At 45.0% G+C, this 23,303-nt stretch overlaps 1 protein-coding gene across 9 annotated transcripts in view; it reads right to left on the reverse strand.

The window, feature by feature from the left end:
• ATXN7 (ataxin 7) overlaps nucleotides 1–23,303 on the reverse strand; it is a 139,917-nt gene that overhangs the window by 5,706 nt on the left and 110,908 nt on the right. For 8 of the 9 annotated variants that reach the window (XM_072785527.1, XM_072785531.1, XM_072785530.1 and 5 more), the window contains 8 exons: nucleotides 15,903–16,155; nucleotides 13,565–13,824; nucleotides 13,021–13,103; nucleotides 8,202–8,467; nucleotides 6,477–6,675; nucleotides 5,994–6,115; nucleotides 1,519–2,491; nucleotides 654–719 (listed from right to left, as the gene is read on the reverse strand). In XM_072785527.1, the coding sequence (XP_072641628.1) occupies nucleotides 654–719; nucleotides 1,519–2,491; nucleotides 5,994–6,115; nucleotides 6,477–6,675; nucleotides 8,202–8,467; nucleotides 13,021–13,103; nucleotides 13,565–13,824; nucleotides 15,903–16,155 (2,222 nt within the window). The remainder of the gene's footprint in view (nucleotides 1–653; nucleotides 720–1,518; nucleotides 2,492–5,993; nucleotides 6,116–6,476; nucleotides 6,676–8,201; nucleotides 8,468–13,020; nucleotides 13,104–13,564; nucleotides 13,825–15,902; nucleotides 16,156–23,303) is intronic. The other variant, XM_072785533.1, reaches the window with a different exon arrangement.

Genomic DNA, 23,303 nt, shown 5'->3' on the forward strand with positions numbered 1-23,303 from the left:
ACACCCAGGCAGAGAATGTGTTGGGCATCACAACACAATGGAACATGCCTCCTGCAGGTTCAGGAAGCTACACTCAGAAGGAAGCTACACTCAGAAGGAAGTTTTTAAAGGATGGCTATACCACTTCCTGCAGTATTTGAACTGTATTTTTATGCTGATAAACTATAACGAATAACTACAAACCAAGAGGTAAAAGCTAATTTTCCTATATCCAGGGACCCCTCACCCAAGGAGCCAAGCAACATACAAATGGCTCCTACATACTTGAGGCTCAAAGAGAGGAATTTTAAAAGTTGCTATTTAAATTCATGGATAATTCTTTCCCCACCCCTTTGGCACTGGGCATTAATTAGTTCACACAGGGGGGATCCCTGGGTGGCTCCGTGGTTTAGCGCCTGCCTTTGGCCCAGGGCGCGATTCTGGAGACCCGGGATCGAATCCCACATCGGGCTCCCGGCATGGAGCCTGCTTCTCCCTCTGCCTGTGTCTCTGCCTCTCTCTATGTCTATCATAAATAAATAAAATCTTAAAAAAAAATTAATTCACACAGATAGTGGAGGGAACTCTATCCTGGTATTTTCTGACAAAGTCCCAACCTGCCAATTGAATTAAGTTCTGGAGGTAAGGAATAAAATAGGACAGAACAGCCTCACCCTGTAAATCTGGGCTCTGGAGGGTGCTGCTGAAATCCCGGCACACAAGTAAGCACAGGAGATACGCTGATGAGTGAAGGGACAAGATGAGAGATGAACTGGGACTCAGAATGGAGGAAGCAGCTCCAGAAGAGGGGTCGGGGACAATGTAACAGGTGGAAGAGGGGGGAACACAGAGGGCAAGACACAAAGACACGGATCATTAGGAACCTGACACCCAGTTAGCCACTGCTCTATAAATGGGCCTGCATCCACATTTCTACTCTCCTAACTTCAAGGAGGTTTTAGTCTTCGTCTCTGCCCACTCACTGGTGCTCCCCTGCCTCCTCAGAAAACTGGGAGAAAAGATAAGGAGAAAGTTAACCAGAAAATCTGAAATCCTCTGATGGGAAAATTATTAAAAGGTCTTTCTTTCTTAAAATTTAAAGCATCCCTTTCTAGATCAGTGTGCTTGCAGGCCAGCGTTCTTCAGAGGAACAAACGAGAGAGCCACTCTCTCGGAACACACAGCCTGCATCCTCCCCAAATGGTGTCATGGGACACACGTGCTTCCCTGGGACTGCACTCACTGGCTATGCAGGGGACCCCGCCATCACGTAGGATGGCTTCAGCAGCTTTGGCTACTGAAATGTACATCGTGATTTCCTAACCCAGGAGCACCTCCCAGGTCATAAGAAATTCTGGCAGAGACACACTGTTTCACCTTCATATGGCCATGAACCCCTCCTTTGTGAAAAGAGACTGTGAAGCTGGACATGTGCTTACAGCAAACAGACCAACCACACCACACCGATCTCTGAGTTGGTGGAAGGGCTTGTGGGAGAGGACACAGGCACACCCACAGGGCTCACAGTCCATTTCCTACCTGATGGAGAAGGGGACTGTGCGTCAGTCCCTGCGCCCCTGGGCTGGCGCCTGTGTGTTTCATGTGCACGTTGTTCATGGCTGGCAATTTGGCAACCTTTGTGGGTTTGTTGCTGCTGTTGTTGATGCTGCTTGAGCCAGGCGAGCACTTCCTTTTCTTTCCTATGAGTCTGTCTAGAGGAGTGTGAGAGTGTGAGTAATTGGTGTGGGAGTTGACGGACAGCTCACTGGACTGGTGGATGAATGGGCCGAGGGAGAGCGTGGAGTCGCCACTGTTCACCATCACACTCATCCTCTTGATGGACTCAGCGGGGCTCCCACCTGGGGGCCCCCTCCCTGACTGGTCGTGCCGGACGCTCACAGAGTTCGCCTTATTTACCACACAGTTGAGGCCCATGCCATGGGAAGATGTTACCGTTGAGGGGTAGGGAGGCACAGAGTGTGCCATACAGTTTTTCCTAAAAGACTCCATGGAATGAGAAGAAGACGAGGAGGAGGAGGAGGAAGAGTGAACTAACAATGGGGAGCTGTTTTTGCGTTTCTTTCCTGAGCCGCCGCTGGTACTGCTACTGGCGTTGTGACAGTTAGTGCTGTTACCAGAAGACTCCTTGGGCCTTAAAGACTTGCTGGATTTCAACTTCTGAGGTTTCCTGGACATAGGGGAGGAGGGCACTGAGGAAAGGCCAGAGGGTGTGGAGGGAGACGAGGATGAAGAGGACACTTGTCTGGATTGCATACTGCACACAGGATCCATTGCCCCAGAGGTGGCGGGCTGTGCATTTAGTGTGGTTCCATGAGCTGGTACCGATTTGCTATTTGGGGAGATGCAGGTGGACGAGAGCAGGACTGGGGATGTAGACACAGTGGCTGCTGCCAGATAGCTGACCCCACATTGTGATGTCGGCACAGAGTTTGTCCGGTGAGGAACACGTGTGGAGACAGGTGGGGTGGTGCTGGGCACGGGTGGGATTTTCCTACAAATGAGAGGGCAGTGAGTAATAATCACCACATCCACTCACAGAAACCTTCAGCTGGATGTGCCCTTCCCTTCTGGCACGGAGTAGCACACCCCTGTCAGAAAGATCAATCTGAAATGTACAGCCAATCCTGCCATTTCTCTCCTTCAAATTCCTTACTGCTTGCTGGGGGCTCTCAGAATAATGGTCTGTAAAGCACTGTGTACCTCACTCACTTCTGGTGCCCAACCTCACACTGCCTCTTCCCATCCACCCCCACCCCAGATCCCTGATTCTACCCACTGACCTTTCTTACGTTGCAAAACAGGCCTGGATGTGAGGCACTGTCCATTTTCTGCCTACAGCACTCTGCCTCCAAATTCTGCTCACCCTTCAGTTTCAGCCCATCACCACTTCCTTAGAAAATCTGTCCTGACCATCCTGACTTGCTCAGTTTTCTACAGACGCACACTGCCTGTTCCCAGACTTGGGGGCACTCAAGGCAGTTTCCATATGTGACTGCAGATCCCTGTCTAACTTCTCCAGACAGAGCAGTCCACAGCGTATTTATAACTGTAGCCCCAGTGCCCAGCACAGTGTCAGGAGTTCAGAAGGCACACAGATGTTGAAAGAATTCATGAATAAGTGAGGAGAAAGGAAGGGCACAGCAATTTAATAGCAACTGCTAGGTCCTACCTATGGGCTTGAATCACATCTCAGGGGGCTTCCAGTCACAGTGTTGGAACAATGTATTTGGTTAAATAAAGTCTGGGCTAAGTACCCATCTGAGGATAAGAGGGTTATTCAAATGGCAAATCAGGGAGGTCCCCTTTTATTTTTGCTCTGATTTTAAAATAGGACAAACCACAATTTCAAAAACCACTATGGCAGAATTAACACCAAGGTAACAACACAGAAAATGGCCCGAATGGAAGGCAAGTGTGGATACCAGCCTGCTCCTGACTTTATGGGGCAGCTCTGGCAGGTCCACGCACTGCACTAGCCGGAGCTCCAGCTCCTCATCCTCCAAATGAGAGGTGTCCTAAACTGCTGCCGAAGGGCCTTCCAAATGCTCTCTAAGGCCTACAGCTATTAATAAAAAGGAACTATTTACTGCATTTGTACCAGCTGTAACCGCCCCATTCACGAGTGGAGTCCTGGCCCTAGAGACCAATACATCCACACTGACCACACCCAAATCCCTGTGGGGCAGGGTCCAGACATGAGAAGTTTCTCAATCTCTCCGGGAGATTCCAACATGAAGCAAATACTGAGAAGTTGGGCTCTATTCCATACCTATCACAGAGGACAAACACGGAAGTTATCAGAAAGGCTCATGAGAAATGAGGAGTTCCTGCACCCCACCCAGACCTACTTCATCAGAATCTCTATCTCAACAAGATCCCCATGCTCTCGTGGGCACTGGCCCTCTGACAAGGTGCATGCAGGGGTGTAGTACCGCTCCTGCTCACTGGGTGCAGTGGCTGCTTGCGGCCACCAGGTGGCTCAGGGAGACGAAACCTAAAGGTGCTGAACTAAATCACAGGAAAATGAAAAGCTTCCATAGAGGGAGAGATGCGGATCTATCTGCACAATATATTGCTTCTTGGTATTAAAAAAAAAAAAAAAAAAGTCTTTTAATTCACTCATTACCTTTCGTATAAAAACAAGACAAAGAAAATGTAGCATACTGACCCATGTCTGTATAAATGAACTGTGCAAAGATATACACGCAATTCACAAAAATGCTGTGAGGGTGGGAAGGGAAACAGGAATGTAGGGACCAGGGGCACTACAACTTTGGACTGTATACTTTATGAATGTAAAGTATATACTTTATGAATGAAAGTATAATTTTATGAATGTAAAAAATTACATTCAGTTTTCTTTTTTTACCCAAGTGAATTTATTACCGATCTAAAAAATTATGTACCAATGCCCCCCATCCCATCCCTCACCCCCACCAAAGAAAAACCCTTTGCTAAGGATCCCATCCCTTCCTTAGGGGATGTGGAATAGCAGTCCCCAATCAATAGCGGACTAGCAGTTGACAGAAACCACAGGAGCTCAGATCGGCCTCTTGGGTCATGGCCATACTCCGGACAAAGTGCTGGTTTAATTTCACCACTGTTCAGACTCCGACTCCATACACTGAAGATGACTTATTTCATGGCCATATTCAAATCCCATTTCCATTTATCCCCACATTAACCACAATTGAAAGGTAAGGGACTGAGAAGCCTGCCACCCATACTGGGGGATCTCCTGGAAGGGAAGACTTTCTTTTGGCTGAGCCAGTAGGACGGGACCTGGACCATGGTGGGAGTTTCCCTGAGTACATCAAAGATGCCACCTGATGACCATTCTTGAGCTGAGAAGTGCTGAGCTCCTTTCAGAAAATCTCAGGGGCTACATGAGAAGCTGGCCTCTGTTGGTCAGTCTGACTCCCAGCACCTTTCTCCAAGCTCCTGTCTGCCCCAGGCCTGTGTGCCAGCTCATCACTGAGCAAAATGTCTGTCTCCACTGTAGTGACTTTTTTTAAAACCAAAGTTCAAGTTAACACAAAGGCATGATTTCCTCCTTCTAAACTCTTAGGAGTACACTAAACGCACAGCTCAGGGAGCTCAATGAACTCTTCAAGTCCTAACAGGTAGTCTAAAGAATAAGAAGCTGAGATTTCAACTATTTGGGAGGGTTCTGATGTGGAGGGACCCCCTAGAATCCCAACAAACCAGTGCCTAGACTCATTTTTCTGAGCAAAGACAACGTGTCTTCATAAAGAGGGAAGAGGAGTCTCTTATCTAGTAAAAACCAGGAAGAAATGTGAAACAGAAAAGCAGAACAGCATTGCTCTGGGTTTGATTTTTCTAAGAGAACAAATGCAAGTCCTATTGATGATCATGAAGCTGGTTCAGACAGTGGACTATCTGAGGCCCCTGACCAGCTTCCTGACTTTTATGAGGAAACCAAGGCAGCAAGGCAAATGGATATACTGGCAGAGTCCACTCAGGAAGTCACTAGTAAATGATGCCCAAATGGAGACTATGGAGTGACATATGGATGACTGGATAGCCCCCTTCCATTAGCAAAACTCAAGATTTCCCAAAGTAGGTTCCACCAAACATTAGTTCCCCACGATGCTCCCCTGAAAGAGGTTCCTGGGTCAAAGGAACCTGGGAGATGTTCCACATTATATATGATAGCCCCTGCTTTGAGAGTTACAGTGGACAATATACCCCCTTAAAGGCTCTGAGAAGATCTCAGGGTTGTGGGATTGAGCCCAGAGTCTGGCTTTACACTCCTCAGAGTGCCAGCTTAAGCTTCTCTCGCGCTCTCTCTCTCTCTCTCTACCTCTGCCCTTCCCATGGCCCACTTGCTGTCTCTAAAATAAACAAACAAATAAATAAATCTTTAGATAAGCTTATCTTCATTAAACCAGTCCCCTAAGAAACAGAGGATGCAGCACCAGGTAAAGTCAGTCTCCAATCCCTACCCCAGAGGTGGTGTGACAGGCACTCACTTCCACAGCTGCGCGTTCAGATGCTTCTCCACCATGAGGTTGAGGGCGCAGCGAAGCCGGTTCCACCTGGAGTCAAACACGTAATAGCCTCTTCCAATCTGCCGGCTCCCGAATGTGCAAAACTGCAAGAGAGAGCACAATTGCACATGCTTGCTAACTCTGACTGTGGCACAAGTGATGAGGGTTCTCTCTCCTTTAGGAAAGGAGCTAACCATGAAAGAGCTGACTCTGAGTTATCGCAGGCTGTGAAGCATGAGAGTGAAGATGCCTGGCCCTGAGTTTCATGGAAGAGAAAGGGAAAAGCACGAGGTGTCCCAGGAGAGAGTGCATGCCGCCTCCGGGGCACCCTGTTCTGAGCTGCTCTCACACCTTGATCGCGTCTCCCACACGTGCGGGCATGCCAAGGTCCCTGGCACGCCCCCCTGCAGTGCCCTGTCCCTGCTGCGTGGGGAGGGTCAATACGGGGGTGCATGTGGAACTTACAGATGCTGGCTGAGGATGATGACCTGAATAATGACAGTCCAGTTTTTCAACAGACTCTTCTTTGTCATCGCCTTCTCCCTCCTCACTGGATAACCGAGAAGCTGGCTCAGTGGCAGGCAGGGGAGGGTGTGGAGATTCATGGACTGGAGGAGGGTCAATGGGGGCACTCCCACCTTGCTGAGCAGGGCAGCCTGGAGGCCTTGGTGAGTAGAAAGTGCAGCACCGATCAGATCACACATCTGGGAATCAGCCGCCTTAACCCAGATACAACAACGTGTCCGAGACCACCTAGGGAGGCCTGGGGTCCCCCACTAGCACTGGCTCAACAGATGCTGATCAGGTGGCCTGGGAGTGAAGAATCCACTCTCCTGAACCGCACGATGTCACATGAAGCCGTCTGCCAGATTTATCCAAAAGTAACTTGTAAATGGTTCTCCTTTCTAGAGACAATTGAGTGGCTCGGGGCCTCTTCCTATTCTCCCCGAAGAAGAGGAAATAGAAGTGGAACTTAAGACCGTTCTTTCTTTGACTCCTCTTCAAATTCTACCTGGACTTGGGTTACTAAGGCAATAAATAAGACAACTGGCAATGTGCTCTAAACCTGAAAGGGACAGGAGGTGATAAAAGGAGGAGGCAGCATGGCCACTGCAGGTGGCTTATCTACAGCCTACTAGTCAGGGGCAGTACTGTATGTTTCCCACATATATAAATGCCTGGTGATTCTACAATTAAGCTTACTTTTTTACAGATGGAAAAATTTCAATGAGAAGATGGCTGAAGAAAGGACTTGCCAAGAAACTGACAGCCTGGGCTTGGCCATTCTCGGGAGCCGCCTCCAATTGCTCCTCCACTGTGCTCCTCACAAACCAGAGAGCTCTTGTTGGGATGGGCTCTACCACACACAATTGGAGTTCCATGAGCAGCCACTTCTACCCCTCAGGCAGCCATGGCAAGGAGCAGGCACGTGAGGGGAAAGGTGAGGCATGGCAACCAAGCATTGGCACGTTCCTAAGCAGAAGCCCTCGCTGCCAGTGGCCAACAGGGAAGGCCTTCATTCTCTATAGCTTTCTCTTTCCCTTCTCTCTAGAAATTGGGGACAAAGTCTTTTACTTCAACTTGGTTAAATATACAAGCACAAACACACACATTTTCAAGTCCACCTTCACGATCTCCGAGGAATGTAAATTCTCATAAAACACCCTGATATCCATCACTCACTAAATAGCTAAGATGCCTAATACATGCTTAGGCCCAGGTCTCAAATGAATGAATGAAAAAAACAGGTTGATAAATGGATGCTGTAAAAACTCAGGCTGAATGCCTATTCCCAGCAAGGACTCCCACTGCTGTGTTTTGCAAGAAGTGAGACAAGTGAATGGGAAACTGCTGCCAAAGCTGTGTGAGATGTTCCAGTCACTAACCTGCAGTCAGGACCCGAGTCTCAGCCCTGCTCAATGGGGTTAAGAGACCCTTAACGCTGAGCAGGGGTGGAGCAGATCATTCTTGCTTCATTCTGCTGCTGGCATTTGGCCAAGAGCCCTGTTTGAAACTTACTGATAAACTCAGCATTTTTTTTTTCTTTAAATTAAAACCCAATTAGAAAAGTCTCTCATCTTCTTAGAGTGAGCCTGATGTACATTCCTTGACATCATGACTACACTGGGGTTTTACAGCGTCTGCAAGTCTGTTCTCGGAAGGGGGAGAGAGTTGGAGGATTTGTCTTACCTTGGAAGACTGGGGGTGTGAGGTTTAGGTTTACTAGCTACGAAAGGCTTTGATTCAGAAGGAATCACTCCGTGAGAGTTTTGGTGTGGCTCCTGTGAAGGTCTAGGAGGGGCGGGCTGCGGGTCCCTGAGAGGCTGCGTTGGTTGCTGAGAGTCCGGATGGCGAATCGATTCCTTTTCCCTGGTTTTGTTTTTGTGCTCGGCTAATAACACATCAAATCGTTTTCTTCTACCCTGGACAGCCCTCCGCTGAGTTAAGGAATGTGTCTAAAGACCAAAAAAATACAAAAACTGAGGAATCTCAGAAATAACTGTTTCTCTGTAATATACCCAAAAACACCATTACCCATTCAGAAACAACAACAAAAAACCAAAAAAACAATCTGGACCACTAGCATTGTTGAAGGCTGCTCACCACTTGATGAGCTATAAATCATAGGAGTGTGACCTTCTTTCTTTTGCTAGAATAGAAGCACATATTCCAGGCTCCAAATACATGAGAATTTGGTGATGTTACTTCCACCAGAAGAAAGGAGGAGTGTTAGCTGTGCCACCTGGTATGTAAGTGAACGGCAAACAGTAGAAACAAACAGGTGTTAGGTAGTCATGTTTCATGCCATTATAACAGCTTATTTACTGGGGCTCTTAACAACTCGAATAGAAAAATCCCTCTTTGGGCCACTTAGATTTTAAATATTAAAAGGGAAGAAACACTTATGCCATAAAAATGTACGAGAGGAGTGCCTGGCTGGCTCAGTCAAAAGAGCATGCAACTGGACCTGGGGTCATGAGTTCAAGCCCCACATTGGGCATAGAGCTTACTTTAAAAAAACAATGTATCAGAGACTCCTATTTCATTAACAGCCAGAGAGTAAAAATTAGACAAAAGTTTCTCTATGTTCCAGTGAAAATGCCATGTTGAGAGAGAAAGTGGCTCAAAGCACCCTGGAGATGGGACTTCTTCAGCTGAGGAAGCCTGGAAAGAAGCAGACTACCAGACCAAGAGGAGACAGGTGTGAACAGGAAGAAAGATGAAGCAGAGTCAATCCCTATAGCCAGATACTCACTATGCAAAGAAAATGAGACAGCAGTTCTGGATCTTAAGACAACATTTAACTGCAGAATTAGGAAATGGATACAGTGAGAAAAAACGGTCAATGCTGGCAGGGAAACTAACATCACCAGTGCTTGAGGCATGTCTTATAAAAAATGTCTGTTCTCCAAATGCACTTGATAATTTCTGTTTTTGTTTGTTAAGGCTCACTTGGAGCCAATACTATTCCAAGAAGAAGATAAAGTTAAGTTAACCTGACCATTTCCTATTGCTGGGGTCTTAGTCTGCAAAAAATGTAAGAAGACAGTGGCCACAAATCACACATAGCAAATACAAGTCAATTTATCTATAGATGCCCTCCACTCTTTTATGTTACAAAAGTAACAAAAGGGGTACCTTGTGTTTATGACCTTAGGCATTATACAAATGTATTACTGCTCTAGATGTTTAGAGGAGTGATGTAATTTAAGGGGCTGGAGGGGAATTAGGCTTTTAATGTCCTTCTGAAATTCAGTTAACATATCACAAATTATGCCTGCCCCAAATTTAGGCTGGCATAGATAGTTATACCAGTGAGTTTAGTTTCTTTTTCAATTTTTACTTTATTTCCTTTAACATGTAATATATATATCCACAGTAAAGTAACCCAAATGAAGATAAGGAACTTTGTTTAGTGCTGTATTAGCTACCTAGTTCTATACTTGTTACTCAATAAATGTTTCTTTTTTAATTTATGATAATCACACAGAGAGAAAGAGAGAGATAATCACACAGAGAGAAAGAGAGAGGCAGAGACACAGGCAGAGGGAGAAGCAGGCTCCATGCACCGGGAGCCCGACGTCGGATTCGATCCCGGGTCTCCAGGATCGCGCCCTGGGCCAAAGGCAGGCGCCAAACCGCTGCGCCACCCAGGGATCCCTCAATAAATGTTTTAAACAAAAAGTATATTAAAATAATGACCCTCTATTATGTGTTAAACAAATGAAAGAATATATAACATCATTGGTCCACCTGTCTCTCTAGACAGATGTAAAAGCTGTTTCTCACCTTTGAATGTCCCCTTGTGCTTAGGACAGAAAGACTAAAGTCAAGAATGGAGGCAGAGATGACCAATAGCTCCCCAGCTTGAAGAACAAACAAAATTTCCACTGAGCTCCCTCCCCCATTAGAACTCCTCAGGGCTGCCCAAGTATCACAGGACAAAGGCTGGGTATGTAACTAAGCTCCTGAGGCCCTGCCCTCTCTAATAGTCATGGCCCCCCAAGTGCCTCCTTCTCCTCCTACTCCTTGGCCTTCTGGCTGGCCTTTCAGACCCTAACATGTCTACACTGCCCCATCACAGGATATTTACACATGCTGCTTCCTTGGCTTCCCCCAACCTTCTTTGCCCAGATAAGTCATGTGTATTTCAGCCCAGTATTCCTGTGGCAGAGGAGACTTCCCTGGCTTAATCCCCTACTGAAGGCTGTCATAACATAGGCTTCCTTCCTTTTTATTACTCATCAGTGGTAACTTGACACATATACGAGTGATTATGAAGTTAACCCCCACCTGGTTCACTCGATGGTAAGCCTCTCATGGCTAGGGCACTGTGCCTTGTTCTGTTAAAGCCTCTATCCACTGAGACCCAAAATGAGGCCCGGGTTCAGATGTATGCAATAAACCTTCCACAATGACTGGCAGGCAAGGATACTAGAGCCAAAATCTATTTGCATGGAAGACAGAGGGGACATGAAACAGGACATCAGACAGACAAGAAGTCAGGAGGGGGCCATGCAGGTGGCAGGCAGACAAAAGGGACGAGTGACAGGAGTGGGCAGCAGCAGGTCCCCTGACACTGAAGAGGAAGGCCTACATTCTCAGTCTGAGGCAGGATAGACCTGGGCAGCAACAGGGGAGACATTCAGTGGAGAGGTACTCAAGCATGGGCAGCCTCAATAATGTAACAGATTCAGGCCAAAATGGAGGCAAAGAGACGGGGAGGCCGTGGCAAACAAACCACAGAAGGAGAGGAAGGACAATGTGTGAAAGGGCAGGCCTGCCAATTCTATGATGAACTCTGTGACACACCAGGGCTATAGATGTGTACTAATGTGAAAACAGGCCTGGCACCATGCTATGCTGATGAAACCCCTCACAGAATACACGGGGAGCAAATGTGACTTAAAAAGGAAGACAGGACAACAATTCAGGATCCATACGAAGTCTGTTCACCCATCAATACTGGTTCAGGAAGAAGGCTGGTCAATCTGGCACATCAGGAATTGATAAAAGCTTTTGGTTCACCAGCATGTCCTGGAGATGATTCAAGGTGAGGATCTTGGATAAAGCAAGCACCCTTTGTTGACCACAGATACCCTAATACTGAGAGATCTAGGGTCCTGAGAGCCAGGGAGGTAGCAAGGGAGCCAAGTGCAGTCGGCAAGCTATGGCCACATTGTGGTACTGGACCAAGGCCTACTCTTGCAAAGTCCCTCAGGGGTGGCTGCAGCAGGCCCCAGGTCTACAGAGCTCAAATGGCTACCTTCCAACAACACACCACTATATGTGTACAACTAATGGTACATAAAATAAGAGCAATTTGTCCTGAGAAAGGAGTCTTTAAGCCGAAGATTCAATGGTGGGGCTTAGGGTGAAAATGTCTATGAACCCTTGAGACAAAATGCAAAATTCAGAAAATATGTAAGTATGTAGATATTTTTCCTAAGGGGCAAATGATGTGATTTTTTTTTTTTTAAGTTAGATAGTTAAAGGAACTCTTGGCCAACACCTTTCCTTAAAAGATTCAGAACCACTGTTGTAAGATAAAATCTACATGCTAAAATTGAATTAGAAATTTAAACTAAAATAAGAATCACTTAGAAACAACATTTCCACATTCTAAAGATTTTAATATTCTTCCACTGTTAGGGGTTGGAGTAGGCCCTGAAGTCCTTTACTCAAACCTAATCTTTGGTAACATTTAAAATAATAGACCAAAAATTTTATTTTTAGAAGACAACACTGATTTTTATAATTCTTACCCCCTCCTCCAAACAAGCATTTTTAAATTACGTTAAAGCAATGATTCTCAATTTTCAAACCCTTCTCTGAAGGCTAGCTGGGGACATTCTCCAGGGAAATGCACTTGAGCATACAGGCTTATTTATGTAGCAAGTCAACTGAAGCCACTCCACATCAACTCTTATTTTACAGCAAATAGACCACCTTCTTATTAACATACCGGAATTTTAAAGGAAAATCAAGGACAGAAAAGAGGGTCAGAATATTTTCTTAGCTTGGTGAGATTGTATATTATCTAGTACTTTTCTTAGTACTGGAAAAATAAGTCTACCTCAAAATCAGATCATCTTCAAGTGGCTCTTTAAAACTGAAGAACCACAGATTACAAGCATTTTAAGAATATTCACACATATGCAAAGGAAGTTTCCAGACCTGTTTCAAGTCCACAGTAAAGGGTAACTGCTTATATTAAATTTCCCTACAGAAACATTAACAGTCTTTGAAAATAACAGACTGATGAGGAAAGAATGCTATTGCACTGGATGACACTGGAAGCTGGTAGCAAAACATCTCAAGATTGCAATTTATAACAAGATTTCACATTTCCTGAACCGGAGGCATTCTTCATCAAAATCCTGTTACTCCCTCACTGACGAAATTCAGAACAGCTCCCCTCTGGGTTAAAGAGACTCTGGGGGCCGTGCCATAGATCCCATCTCCTTGAGTTTACCAGGAGTATTCGGTTCTGCAGGAGACCACCTACCTTGCATGTCAAAGAGCGGGTGCAGGGCTTCTTGGTGTCGAGATCGATGACCCCACAGTGTATGTCAGGATCAAACTCTCTTTCTGTCAAAAGCACACTGACATTACAATGGGCTCATCAAACATTATTTATTTTGAAAATAGGAGCAATCTCTGAAGGCATGTTGTAACTTGCATAAAGTCCATCACATCATCAATAAACATAAAATTACAACACGTGAGCACTGCAAAGCAGCAGCAACAGACCCCAGTAAGAGCATGGGGGAACACTGGCAACACCTGACAGGCAAGAGAGTGTGCCAGGCAGCACTACTACCCCACTCCACTCAGAAAGATGCACTAGAATGCTATTTTTACATTACCTACAGACACATGTACTTTTAAACGCAAGACTGAAGAGGTCAGGTATATTACCTAAGTAACTTCCTCCTAGAGCTGAAGCTGACCAGTTCTAAAAAGAGGACTTAGAGACAGCAGTCCATTTGCTTGCTCGTGAATGCCCAATCATATACAGAGAAACATTAAGACAAAAAATGTGAAGTTACCTGATAATCTCTTATTTAAAAATTTCCTGTTGTTGGAATTATCTTCAGACTTCTTTTCCAGAGTGGATGGTGCAGGAAGCCCTTTGCCATTCAGAATCTGTCCAGGTGAAGGCAAGGTTGGCTTTGGTATTGAGGAGCAGTTAAGGCCAGGCTTGACTGAGGAACTCACAGTAGCAGGACAGGTAGGCCCCACCGCAGATTTCAGTAGTGTGCCATCCATCTTCGGATGAATCTTTTCCACTTTGACAGAGGGCGTCATGCTGTCAGAGGGGGAAGCAGGACATTAGCACTCGAGGGCCCAGCAGCCCAGGTAAATGGGGAGCTAGAGGGCAAAAGGCAGAACCCGGATCTACCTACACACTGCAGAGACCTAGGCTCCCAAAGGCGACTTAGGAAAAATGCATTAGGAATAGCTAGAAAACTCAGTTAAGATTCACATTTATTCAGTCTATAAGCTCTCCTGGTGAGACAGAAAGCTCCAGTAAACCATCAGATTTACCTGGCCTTTTCATTATCCAGGACAACCTTACACTTGAGCCTGTGGGAGATCTAGACCTGATACTCAACTCAATGCCTGCAAGAAGCAGAACATGAAAACACCTAAAGGGACCAAAGACTATCTGCAAAACCTTTAGAGAATTTCTTTTGAGAACTATCATGTTTAAGAAAGGATTCATCAAAACAAAGTAAACTGAGTGAACAGAGGAAAGAATAACTGGAATTAGAGAATATGCCCAAGAAACATCACTAAGGACATACAAGAATTCAAATGAGCCCAAGCATATCTCCGAGAAGAGGCTCTCTGCCTCTGTCAATGAAGGAGAACAATGTTTAATTAGTTATGTGATGTGTCACTGAGGTGACAATTCTCCAGTCTCTGAAAAAAGTTTCTACAGTAAGAGCTCAGAATTTAAGTGTCTGGCACACAGCTGGTGAACAGTGAATACTTAGGCCACTAATAAAGAATTGAGTTTTCAGGGGATCTTACCGACGCTATCATTTGGGTGGCAAATGTTAGTACAGTTGGCCTGGTCCCCTCTAAAGCCCAGCTCCAAATAAAGAAAATTTGGACTGATGAGGTTTTATAAACTTTGTTCAGTGAAGTCAGTGCTCAAACAGCTGTTAAGCTGGCGAGTGACTTACACATAGCACTGGCATTTTCTTTGGCTTTCAGACAGGTCCAGGAACGAAAGTCCAGCTTGCTGTACTTGTACTTCTGACAGATGAGCAGAGGCTGGGGGCCTAGCAACCAGGACAAACAGCACCAAACAGCTGTACCTGGGACAGCCCGACAGCAGCAGAGATACTGCAAGAAGCCATGGCCTCTCCCAGCTGGCAAGGTCCTTGAGCAGCAGCAGGTGCTAGACACTGCCCAGAGATTAACCAGGTTATCAGACCTTGGGACTGAGATGTGTGGCATACCCTCCAAAAGGGAGGCAAGCCAGAAAAAGCCACCCACCACCACCAGGGCTGCCGTGATGAGGCAAGACAGGTTTCTATGGAGTGCACGGCTGCTCCCTCACATGACCACGAGGAGCCTGGCAGCCTACAGATCCACTATGAAAATGTGCCAAAGCCTCTCCTGGCAGTGTGAACTTCTTCCATTCTTCCAGTCTTTCCCCATCACTGCTGTGACGTGAACCCAAGACTGCAGGGGAAGGAAGCATTGTTTCCCTATTGCTCTGCGGGCTTCAGAAAATCCTACAACAGCATCTGGGAATCACCTCACCTTTTTATTCCTATTGTTATCAATGGCAGCAGCAGAAGCACCAATGTCCATTCATTTATTGTCTCCTGGGGGCCAAACACTATGCCAGGTACTTGACGCTACCATGTTAATTCTACTTCTCCCAGTAGCTCTTCACAGTGGCTTTTATTCTCAGACTGAGAGAGAAACAGTGCCTCACTCAAAGCCCTGCAGTTAAGAAGTGATAGAAGGGGTGTGTGAAGCCAGGCCTGTCTGACTGGAGCACTCCTTGGCTAAAGCTCCTTGACCTTATTATGTTTCCTTCTCCTTATCTGCAGAATGGGGATAACAACAAGACCTGTTTCATAGGGGTGTTGTGATCATTAAATGACAGGACACCAAGAGAGCCAAGTTTCCCTAGCTGGCACACACACAATAAAGAATCAATAAATAAGTATTGTTAACATTCCTATTACTATTCTGTGAAGCCTCCCAAAACAGGATAGGGAACAAAAGGAGGAAACAACATATATTTGATTTTCCCCCACAGCAGCCTGTCTTTGACACTATCCACAGTACTCCCAGATGCCACTGGAGCACACAGTTCCACGCCTGGCAGGGGAGCTCTCAGAACCTCTGGGCCATACTCACATTCTACCATGGGGGACTCGACTCTGCTGAATGGGATGCATTGGCCTGCTGTTCCCCCTGAGCTGCAATTTCTCTTTGGGTGATTTCAGCAACTTGGAACTTAATGAGGATGCGCTTAGAACACCTCCACTGGAAGAACGGCTGCTTCCACTTCCGCTGCCTCCTTTGCTTTTGGACAGAGAAGGGAAGAAGGAAAATACTGAAGTGGGAGGAACGGCCAAAGAAGGCTTGCTGGATGAGCTATGTCTTCTTTCTGAAAATGAAAACGGGGGGAAAAAAAAAAGGACATGGTTTTAGGCAAATCGCCAATGGAATCCTGGAAGAGTCCCCTGAAATCAACACATTTAGGTTCAAATATGCGTCACTAAGTGAAAATATATTTAACTCAGCAGCTTTCAGAAATGGCTTATCTAGGCCCCACAGACTTATTTAGGATTCTAGGAACTGGTCCTTCTGCTTCGGAAACATCTCAGCATAAAGCGGTTTATCACACATAGATAGCCATTAGGAAATTAAACAGCCATTCTAAACCTGAGACTATTTGGTTTTGCATGCTAGAAATGACCCTCACTCGCTCCAACTTGCAGTTGGAGGCAAATTATTCATTCATCTGCAGAGCTGTACTAATTGACGCTGCACGGATTTCTTTCTTCCTTTCGAGCATACTATCTTTCCAATTTTCAGAATTGCAAAATGTTAAGAAACAAGTTGTACCTTAAATTTTTTTGTCACTACCCACCAGCATATGATACCAAATAAGAATGTTTCTAGGGTTATCTTATCATTCTTTAAGAATCTGTTCTGCAATTTTTTTTTTTTGTTCTGCAATTTTCCAGTGAATCACTTTACTCACCCCTCCCCCCCTTTTTGAAAGATTTTGTTTATTTGTTCATGAGACACAGAGACAGAGACGGGGGTGGGGTGGGGGGGGTGGGCAGAGACAGAGGCGGAGGGAGAAGCAGCCTCTATGCAGAGAGCCCGACCCAGGACTTGATCCATGGTCTCCAGGATCCCGCCCTAGGCTGAAGGCGGCGCTAAACTGCTGAGCCACCTGGGCTGCCCTCCCCCCTCCCTTTTTTTAATAATCTCACTTGACTACAGATGGCATAGCTCTGGTTCATGCCACTAAGATGCCAAAGGCACAAGACAAAAATACCACAAATAGCTACGCCTGTTTTTTTAAACCAGGAAGTAATTCATGGTTAAATACAGACTACACAGGTTTAACTGAAAATAAGTCTACTCAGTGGAGAATCAGGTTTTCTCAGCATAAGGCTATCCACACTAAATAAATTGAGAGCTGCTGAAGAATGTTACTATCTGAAACACGTAAATTATTTAGTGACTTTATCTACTTAAGTACCTTATGACGGTAGCTTAGTGAGTGACTTCAATTAAACTTGCAATTTAAAATGACACATGGCTTAACTGTAAGTTTTAAAATGCAAGGGATCCAACATTTACTTATTACAGTACAGAAGCTATATGAATATTTACAAAATTGAGCAAACTAGAATCAATAACTATAAGCATCACATAAATGGTTTATTTCTAAAGGTCATTATATACCAGTCCTGAGGCTCTCTGGGAAGCTGAGATGACTTATTCCCAGGAGGCCATTAGTTCAACAATGCTTTATGTCGTACTTAAGGACCTGCACTACAACAGGACAAAATTATACCTATCTACAGACAAAATTCCAATTGTCCAACTAGACTACACAAAAGCCACAACCAAGTTAGGATGGCTAAACTGATAGTGATTTTTAAGTGCCTGTTGCTTTTTTTCCCCCCCTAATGAAAATTGTGTGTATGGGAGGGAAAATTTTTAAAAATTGAGGTTTAATAACTTTCTAAATTTGGCATCCTAGAGGTTTCCCCCTCCACATTTTTTTTTAATTTTTATTTATTTATTTATGATAGTCACAGAGAGAGAGAGAGGCAGAGACATAGGCAGAGGGAGAAGCAGGCTCCATGCACCAGGAGCCTGACATGGGATTCGATCTCGGGTCTCCAGGATCGCGCCCTGGGCCAAAGGCAGGCGCTAAACCGCTGCGCCACCCAGGGATCCCCGCCCCCCATATTCTAATTTAGTTTCTCTCTCCTCTGTCATCCCAAAATATTGTCTGAATATCCTTCCAAGCATCAGCACTTGTCAGCCAGGACTGTAAAAATCAGTTTCCAGTTGCAAAAATCAGTTTCCAGTTGCCACCTCCCTTGGATGGTGAAGCTTCCTTTCTGGGTCATCTCTGCCCCTGTGAGGCATGGCATAGAGCAGACCTTCAATTAACATTTGCACTAGTGGTACAGCTTTTCTTGTGAGGAGGAGTGATTTTCAAATGGCCCTAGACAAATGGTTCTTAATCATGGTCACACATTGGCACTGACTTAATGAGCTTAAAAAATACTGAGTCTCACCCTCAGAGATTCTGATTTACCTGGTTTGGGGTGTGGTCTGGGCATCGAGACTTTTATAAGCACCCCAGTGTGATTCCACTGTGCAGTCAAGGTTGAGAGCCTTCCTTCTACAAGGCTAATGCTCCAGACCATTAGACATGGCTGAGTAAGTTAACATTTGTAGAGCACTGAGAACACTGCCTGGGCCATGGCACTCTATATCAGGGCCTATTAAATAAAGCTCACTGCTACTACCTGTTCTCAACTTGTGCTTTCCAGACTTCCATCAACTGCAATTTTCATCATTCTTACCAAAGCTACATAAAATACTATTTTTTACTTTACACTTTTATTTAAATTATCAACTCTACGGTTCCCTCATCCTCCTTAGCCAACATTAACTGGTCTCTCTCATGGAGGCATCATTGGTATTTCTGACAGGACAATTCTTGTACAGGATTTCAGGATTAGAGAGAGGTCCTGTCCACTATCCCTTAATCACCAGCAGTGCCCCTATGCCAGGGGAACCTGAAACTACCCTCCAATTTTCACATAACCCAGTGTGAAGCATGGTACCATCCTGAACTGAGAGCTATTTCTCCAAACAACAGTATCTATGAAACAGTAGGTTTGATAAGCTTGTTACAAAGATTTTTGAAGTACATTATAATAAATAATAAAATATTCCTCCACGTTCATCCACAGCAATCTTCTGTGCTTCTGATGGAAGCGTACTAAAGAAATACCATGTTTCTGCTATGAAGAAGGAATAAAACCCCAACTAAAACTTTTACTTTAAGGGGCAGCCCGGGTGGCCCAGCGGTTTAGCACTGCCTTCAGCCCAGGGTGGGATCCTGAAGACCCGGAATCGAGTTCCATGTCGGGCTCCCTACATGGGAGCCTGCTTCTCCCTCTGCCTGTGTCTCTGCCTCTCTCTCTCTCTCTGTGCCTGTCATGAATAAATAAATAAAATCTTAAAATAAATAAATAAATAAGTAAGTAAGTAAATAAATAAATAAATCTTTTACTTTAATGAAGTACACTCTTTTTACTATTCTCTAGGGATCAGAATTCTCAAACAAGTGTCTTAGAGAACAAATTCTCAATCTAATTCAATACAGTTTTGCTTGTAATGCTTGTGTTGAGAAAGTAAATTTATTATAAAGCCCCTGATATACTAAGGAATGATCTGAACATAATGAAATACTGCACTTGCTTTTGCAAGATCTCATCTGCAAAAAGCACTACGTCAGAGCAGAAAATTATACCTGGCTGAACTGAGCCACGGGGGCGTACACAAAACATACCCCTCCCCCCAAACATCCACCATCTACCCCAGTTCATCATGGATGTGAGGAGCCACACCCATCCACAACTGGTGCTATGACCTTCCCTCGATTTCAGATAACCTTCCATCCACTACTTCACAAGAGCTCACAAGCTGCAGCCTCCCTTCCAACACCTACTTCCAAAAGCAATTGTCAGGTAATTTTTTTTGCATTTACCTACCCTTAACCACTTAATCTATGTAAAACTGTGCTACCAGTTTTGTTAGGTTGCTACCTTTTTTGTGTGTATCATTAATGAAGTTTTTTTTTTTAAGATTTTATTTATTTATTCATAGAGACAGAGAGAGAGAGAGAGAGAGGCAGAAACACAGGCAGAGGGAGAAGCAGGCACCATACTGAGAGCCCGACGTGGGACTCGATCCCGGGTCTCCAGGATCACGCCCTGGGCTGCAGGCGGCGCTAAACTGCTGCGCCACCGGGGCTGCCCCATTAATGAAGTTTTGAGTGTTGTGCCCATAACCCCATTTTGCCACTGAGTCTCATGTGGATTCTATGACACAATTTTGCACAGTGCAGTAATTTCTTAGGAATGTGTGCTGTGTGACAGCAGAACTGACTGTAACTTCAAGCTTGTCCTTTTAATTCTCCATTCCCATCCTAGTCCACTCCCAGCATTTTCTTCAGCTAATGCTTTTCTAGTCTACTAGCTCTTGATACGGGATTTTGCACTAGAAAAATCAAGAATCAAAGCCTCCTAACATTAGAAGTCAGCTGATGTATCGAAAACATTTCCAAAAAATTGTGTTTTCTATTTCAATAATAAAAACTATTTAAAGGGATGCCTGTGTGGCTCAGTTGGTGAAGCGTCTGCCTTCGGCTGAGGCAGGTCATAATCCCAGGGTCCTAGGATCCACTGCTGTGTCAGGATTCCTGCTCAGTGGGGAGTCTGCTTCTCCCTCTCCCTCTCATCCAGGGCTTTTAGAAAAAGCATTTTAAGATGCTAAGAATGGCAATCTATCATGTGAATTTCTTTCATTCACTAAAACTTGAAACAGACTTGTGGGGTGTGCGTGTGTGTATGTGTGTGTGTGTGTGTGTGTGTGTAACAGATTCTGGCTGAAAAGTGCCAGCTCAAATCCTTGTCGTGCTGCTGAATTAAGCTGTTCCTTCACATTATGGTCTGGTAACTTACTCTCTGGAAAGGGCGGTATCTGGCTTACCCTTTGCGAGAAAGCAAAAGAGGAAAAAACAAATTTAATTACAGCTGAGTTGGACTCTCATCTTTTCACTGTGGGCCTTTATTTTTCATAAGATTTTAAGCTGGGCTTCCAGCTTAAAAAAAAAAAAAGTGTTTGTTCCTAGATCAAAAGAGAAATGGGCAACTTATGGGTAGGGTTAGGGACCTTATATTAAGTGGGCAAATTGGTGGCCAGATGCTAAGCATAAACTGCAATGTGGTTTGGTGAGGAGTCCAAGTTGAGTTTTCAAAGCACTCCTCTCTCCAGGGTCTGGCACCAGCTCAGAGAAAGCACACTGTTGTCCCTGAATGAGGAGGGCACTTTGAATGGCTCCAGCAAGAGGGAGAGAGAGTTAGGCAGACCAACAGAGAGACAAATACAGATATAGGGAAACACAGAACAGAGAGAGCCAGACTGAACCGACAGGCATGGGTGAGCTGGAGTGGGGGTGACATTGGAGGTTTGGGTTAAACAAAGCAGACAGGCAGATGTGGGGAGAAAGAGGCAGACATAAATGGTTGTGGGGGAGGGAGAGAGAAAGAGACTGTAAGCAAGCATAAAAAGATGGATGCACTGAGCTTTCTTCCTCCTTATGCCTTGAACGTGTGCTACCACTGAAGGCAATGGCAGGATATTGGGGAGGGCTAAGGTAGAGGACAGCTCTTTTAAAGTCTTCAAAATGGAGCGGCACGTGGATGGCTCAGTTGGTCAGGCATCTGCCTTTGGCTCAGGTCATGATCCTAGGGTCCCGAGATCAAGCACCACACCACACCAGGCTCCCTGCTCAGCAGGGAGTCTACTCTCTCCTGCTGCTCCCCTTGCTAGTGCTCTTGCCCTACCCTGCCCCCAAACAAGCAAAGTCTTCCAAAATGGAAAGCAACCAAGAATACTTACAACCTGGGATTTATGCTGAGGTTTAAAAATAAATGTATGTACGTGTTGACACCCAGGTACAAACCAAGTAGGAATTCAAAGCAAATAATTAGATCGATCTTAAGTCATAAATAAATAATGCTTTGAAAATAACTAAAAATAATTCATATGCACAAGTGTCAAAGTTAGGGCACAAACCTAAAAAGCTGTCAAAGCAAATTGTAACTTCGAACCACTCATTCAGGGGGAAAAATTTACAAGGATGTATGTCAAATTTTAAGTGCTTATTCCTGGAATTAGGGTCTATATTTTTAAAATTCTTTTGGATAGTTTCATTTTTCTATAATGACTATGGCTTACTTGATTACACTTTTGAAAAAAAGAGAAATTTCATGTGGCATTCTAGCCTCAGTTTCATACATGCCAAAATACAGCAAGACATATTATCATCTATGAAGAAGTAATCAATCTGTTCTATTCTCAGTGTTCATCACATAAGAGCAGGCAAGAGCACCTAACAGCTATGAAGACCACTTCACAAACTTATTTTTGCTTAGGGCTCTTTTGTTAATGTTTTATAATTCAAACAACTGACTGATCAGAAGTCTCACCTTCAGCAATCTCAACAATAGTAGCCACTGTTTACTGGGCAGAAAACACATGTCAGGCATCATGCTGCATAATTTGCAGAGGTTATCTCATTCAGTCCTGACCATCTCTGTACAAAGCAGATACTGTTGTGATCCCATTTCCAGATAAGAAAGCCAAGACTTTATTTTTTTTAAAGATTTTATTTATTTGTTCATGATAGACATAGAGAGAGGCAGAGACACAGGCAGAGGGAGAAGCAGGCTCCATGTAGGGAGCCTGATGCGGGACTCGATCCCAGGACTCCAGGATCCGCCCTGGGCCAAAGGCAAGCGCTAAACCGCTGAGCCACCCAGGGATCCCCCGGAAGCCAAGACTTTAAAGGACTTATGTGGGTTATCCAACATTACCCAACTAGTTAAGAGGCATAGTTGGGACACAATCCTAGGCAGGTTGACTCTACCACCCAGGCTGGATCACACTATAACCCACCTGCTCTCAAGTGGTATTATTAACAAACCATAATATGTTGTCCAAAGGCAGGCAGAAGAGAGAGGCGAAGGTGAGGGTTGGGGCATATAACGGTAAGAAGCCCATCTTCCCAGGTGCTCAGCAAAAGCAGGCTAACTGCCAGCACAAAAGATTGCAGAGGCTAAACACACAAGGTCGAGACAGAATTTTAGCGAATTCAGGAGAGGGATCCAGAATCTGTTTAAGGGAGAACCAGGTTGTTGTGGATTTCATCTTTCCGTTTTGTAAGCTGCTATCCCTAAAGATTAGCTATGCAGGTCAGCCAGTGTAGCTTTTTTCTTTTTTGCTGGGGCGGAGGGGAGTGGGGGTGGGCAGTGTTTAAAGCATCAGAGATGGTTTGAAAAGTGAATTTTTGTAGAAAGTGCCAAGCAGAGCTGTCTTTCTGGCTAAAAAGAAACATTTTACAAAGTTCCAAGATGAGTCTGTTTTACTAAGAACCAGCAGGAGGGGCAGCATATACCTGTTCTATAGGATTAGGCTGGCCCC

Source organism: Canis lupus, chromosome 19 (assembly GCF_048164855.1).
Source record: "Canis lupus baileyi chromosome 19, mCanLup2.hap1, whole genome shotgun sequence".
Classification (NCBI taxonomy): domain Eukaryota; kingdom Metazoa; phylum Chordata; class Mammalia; order Carnivora; family Canidae; genus Canis; species Canis lupus.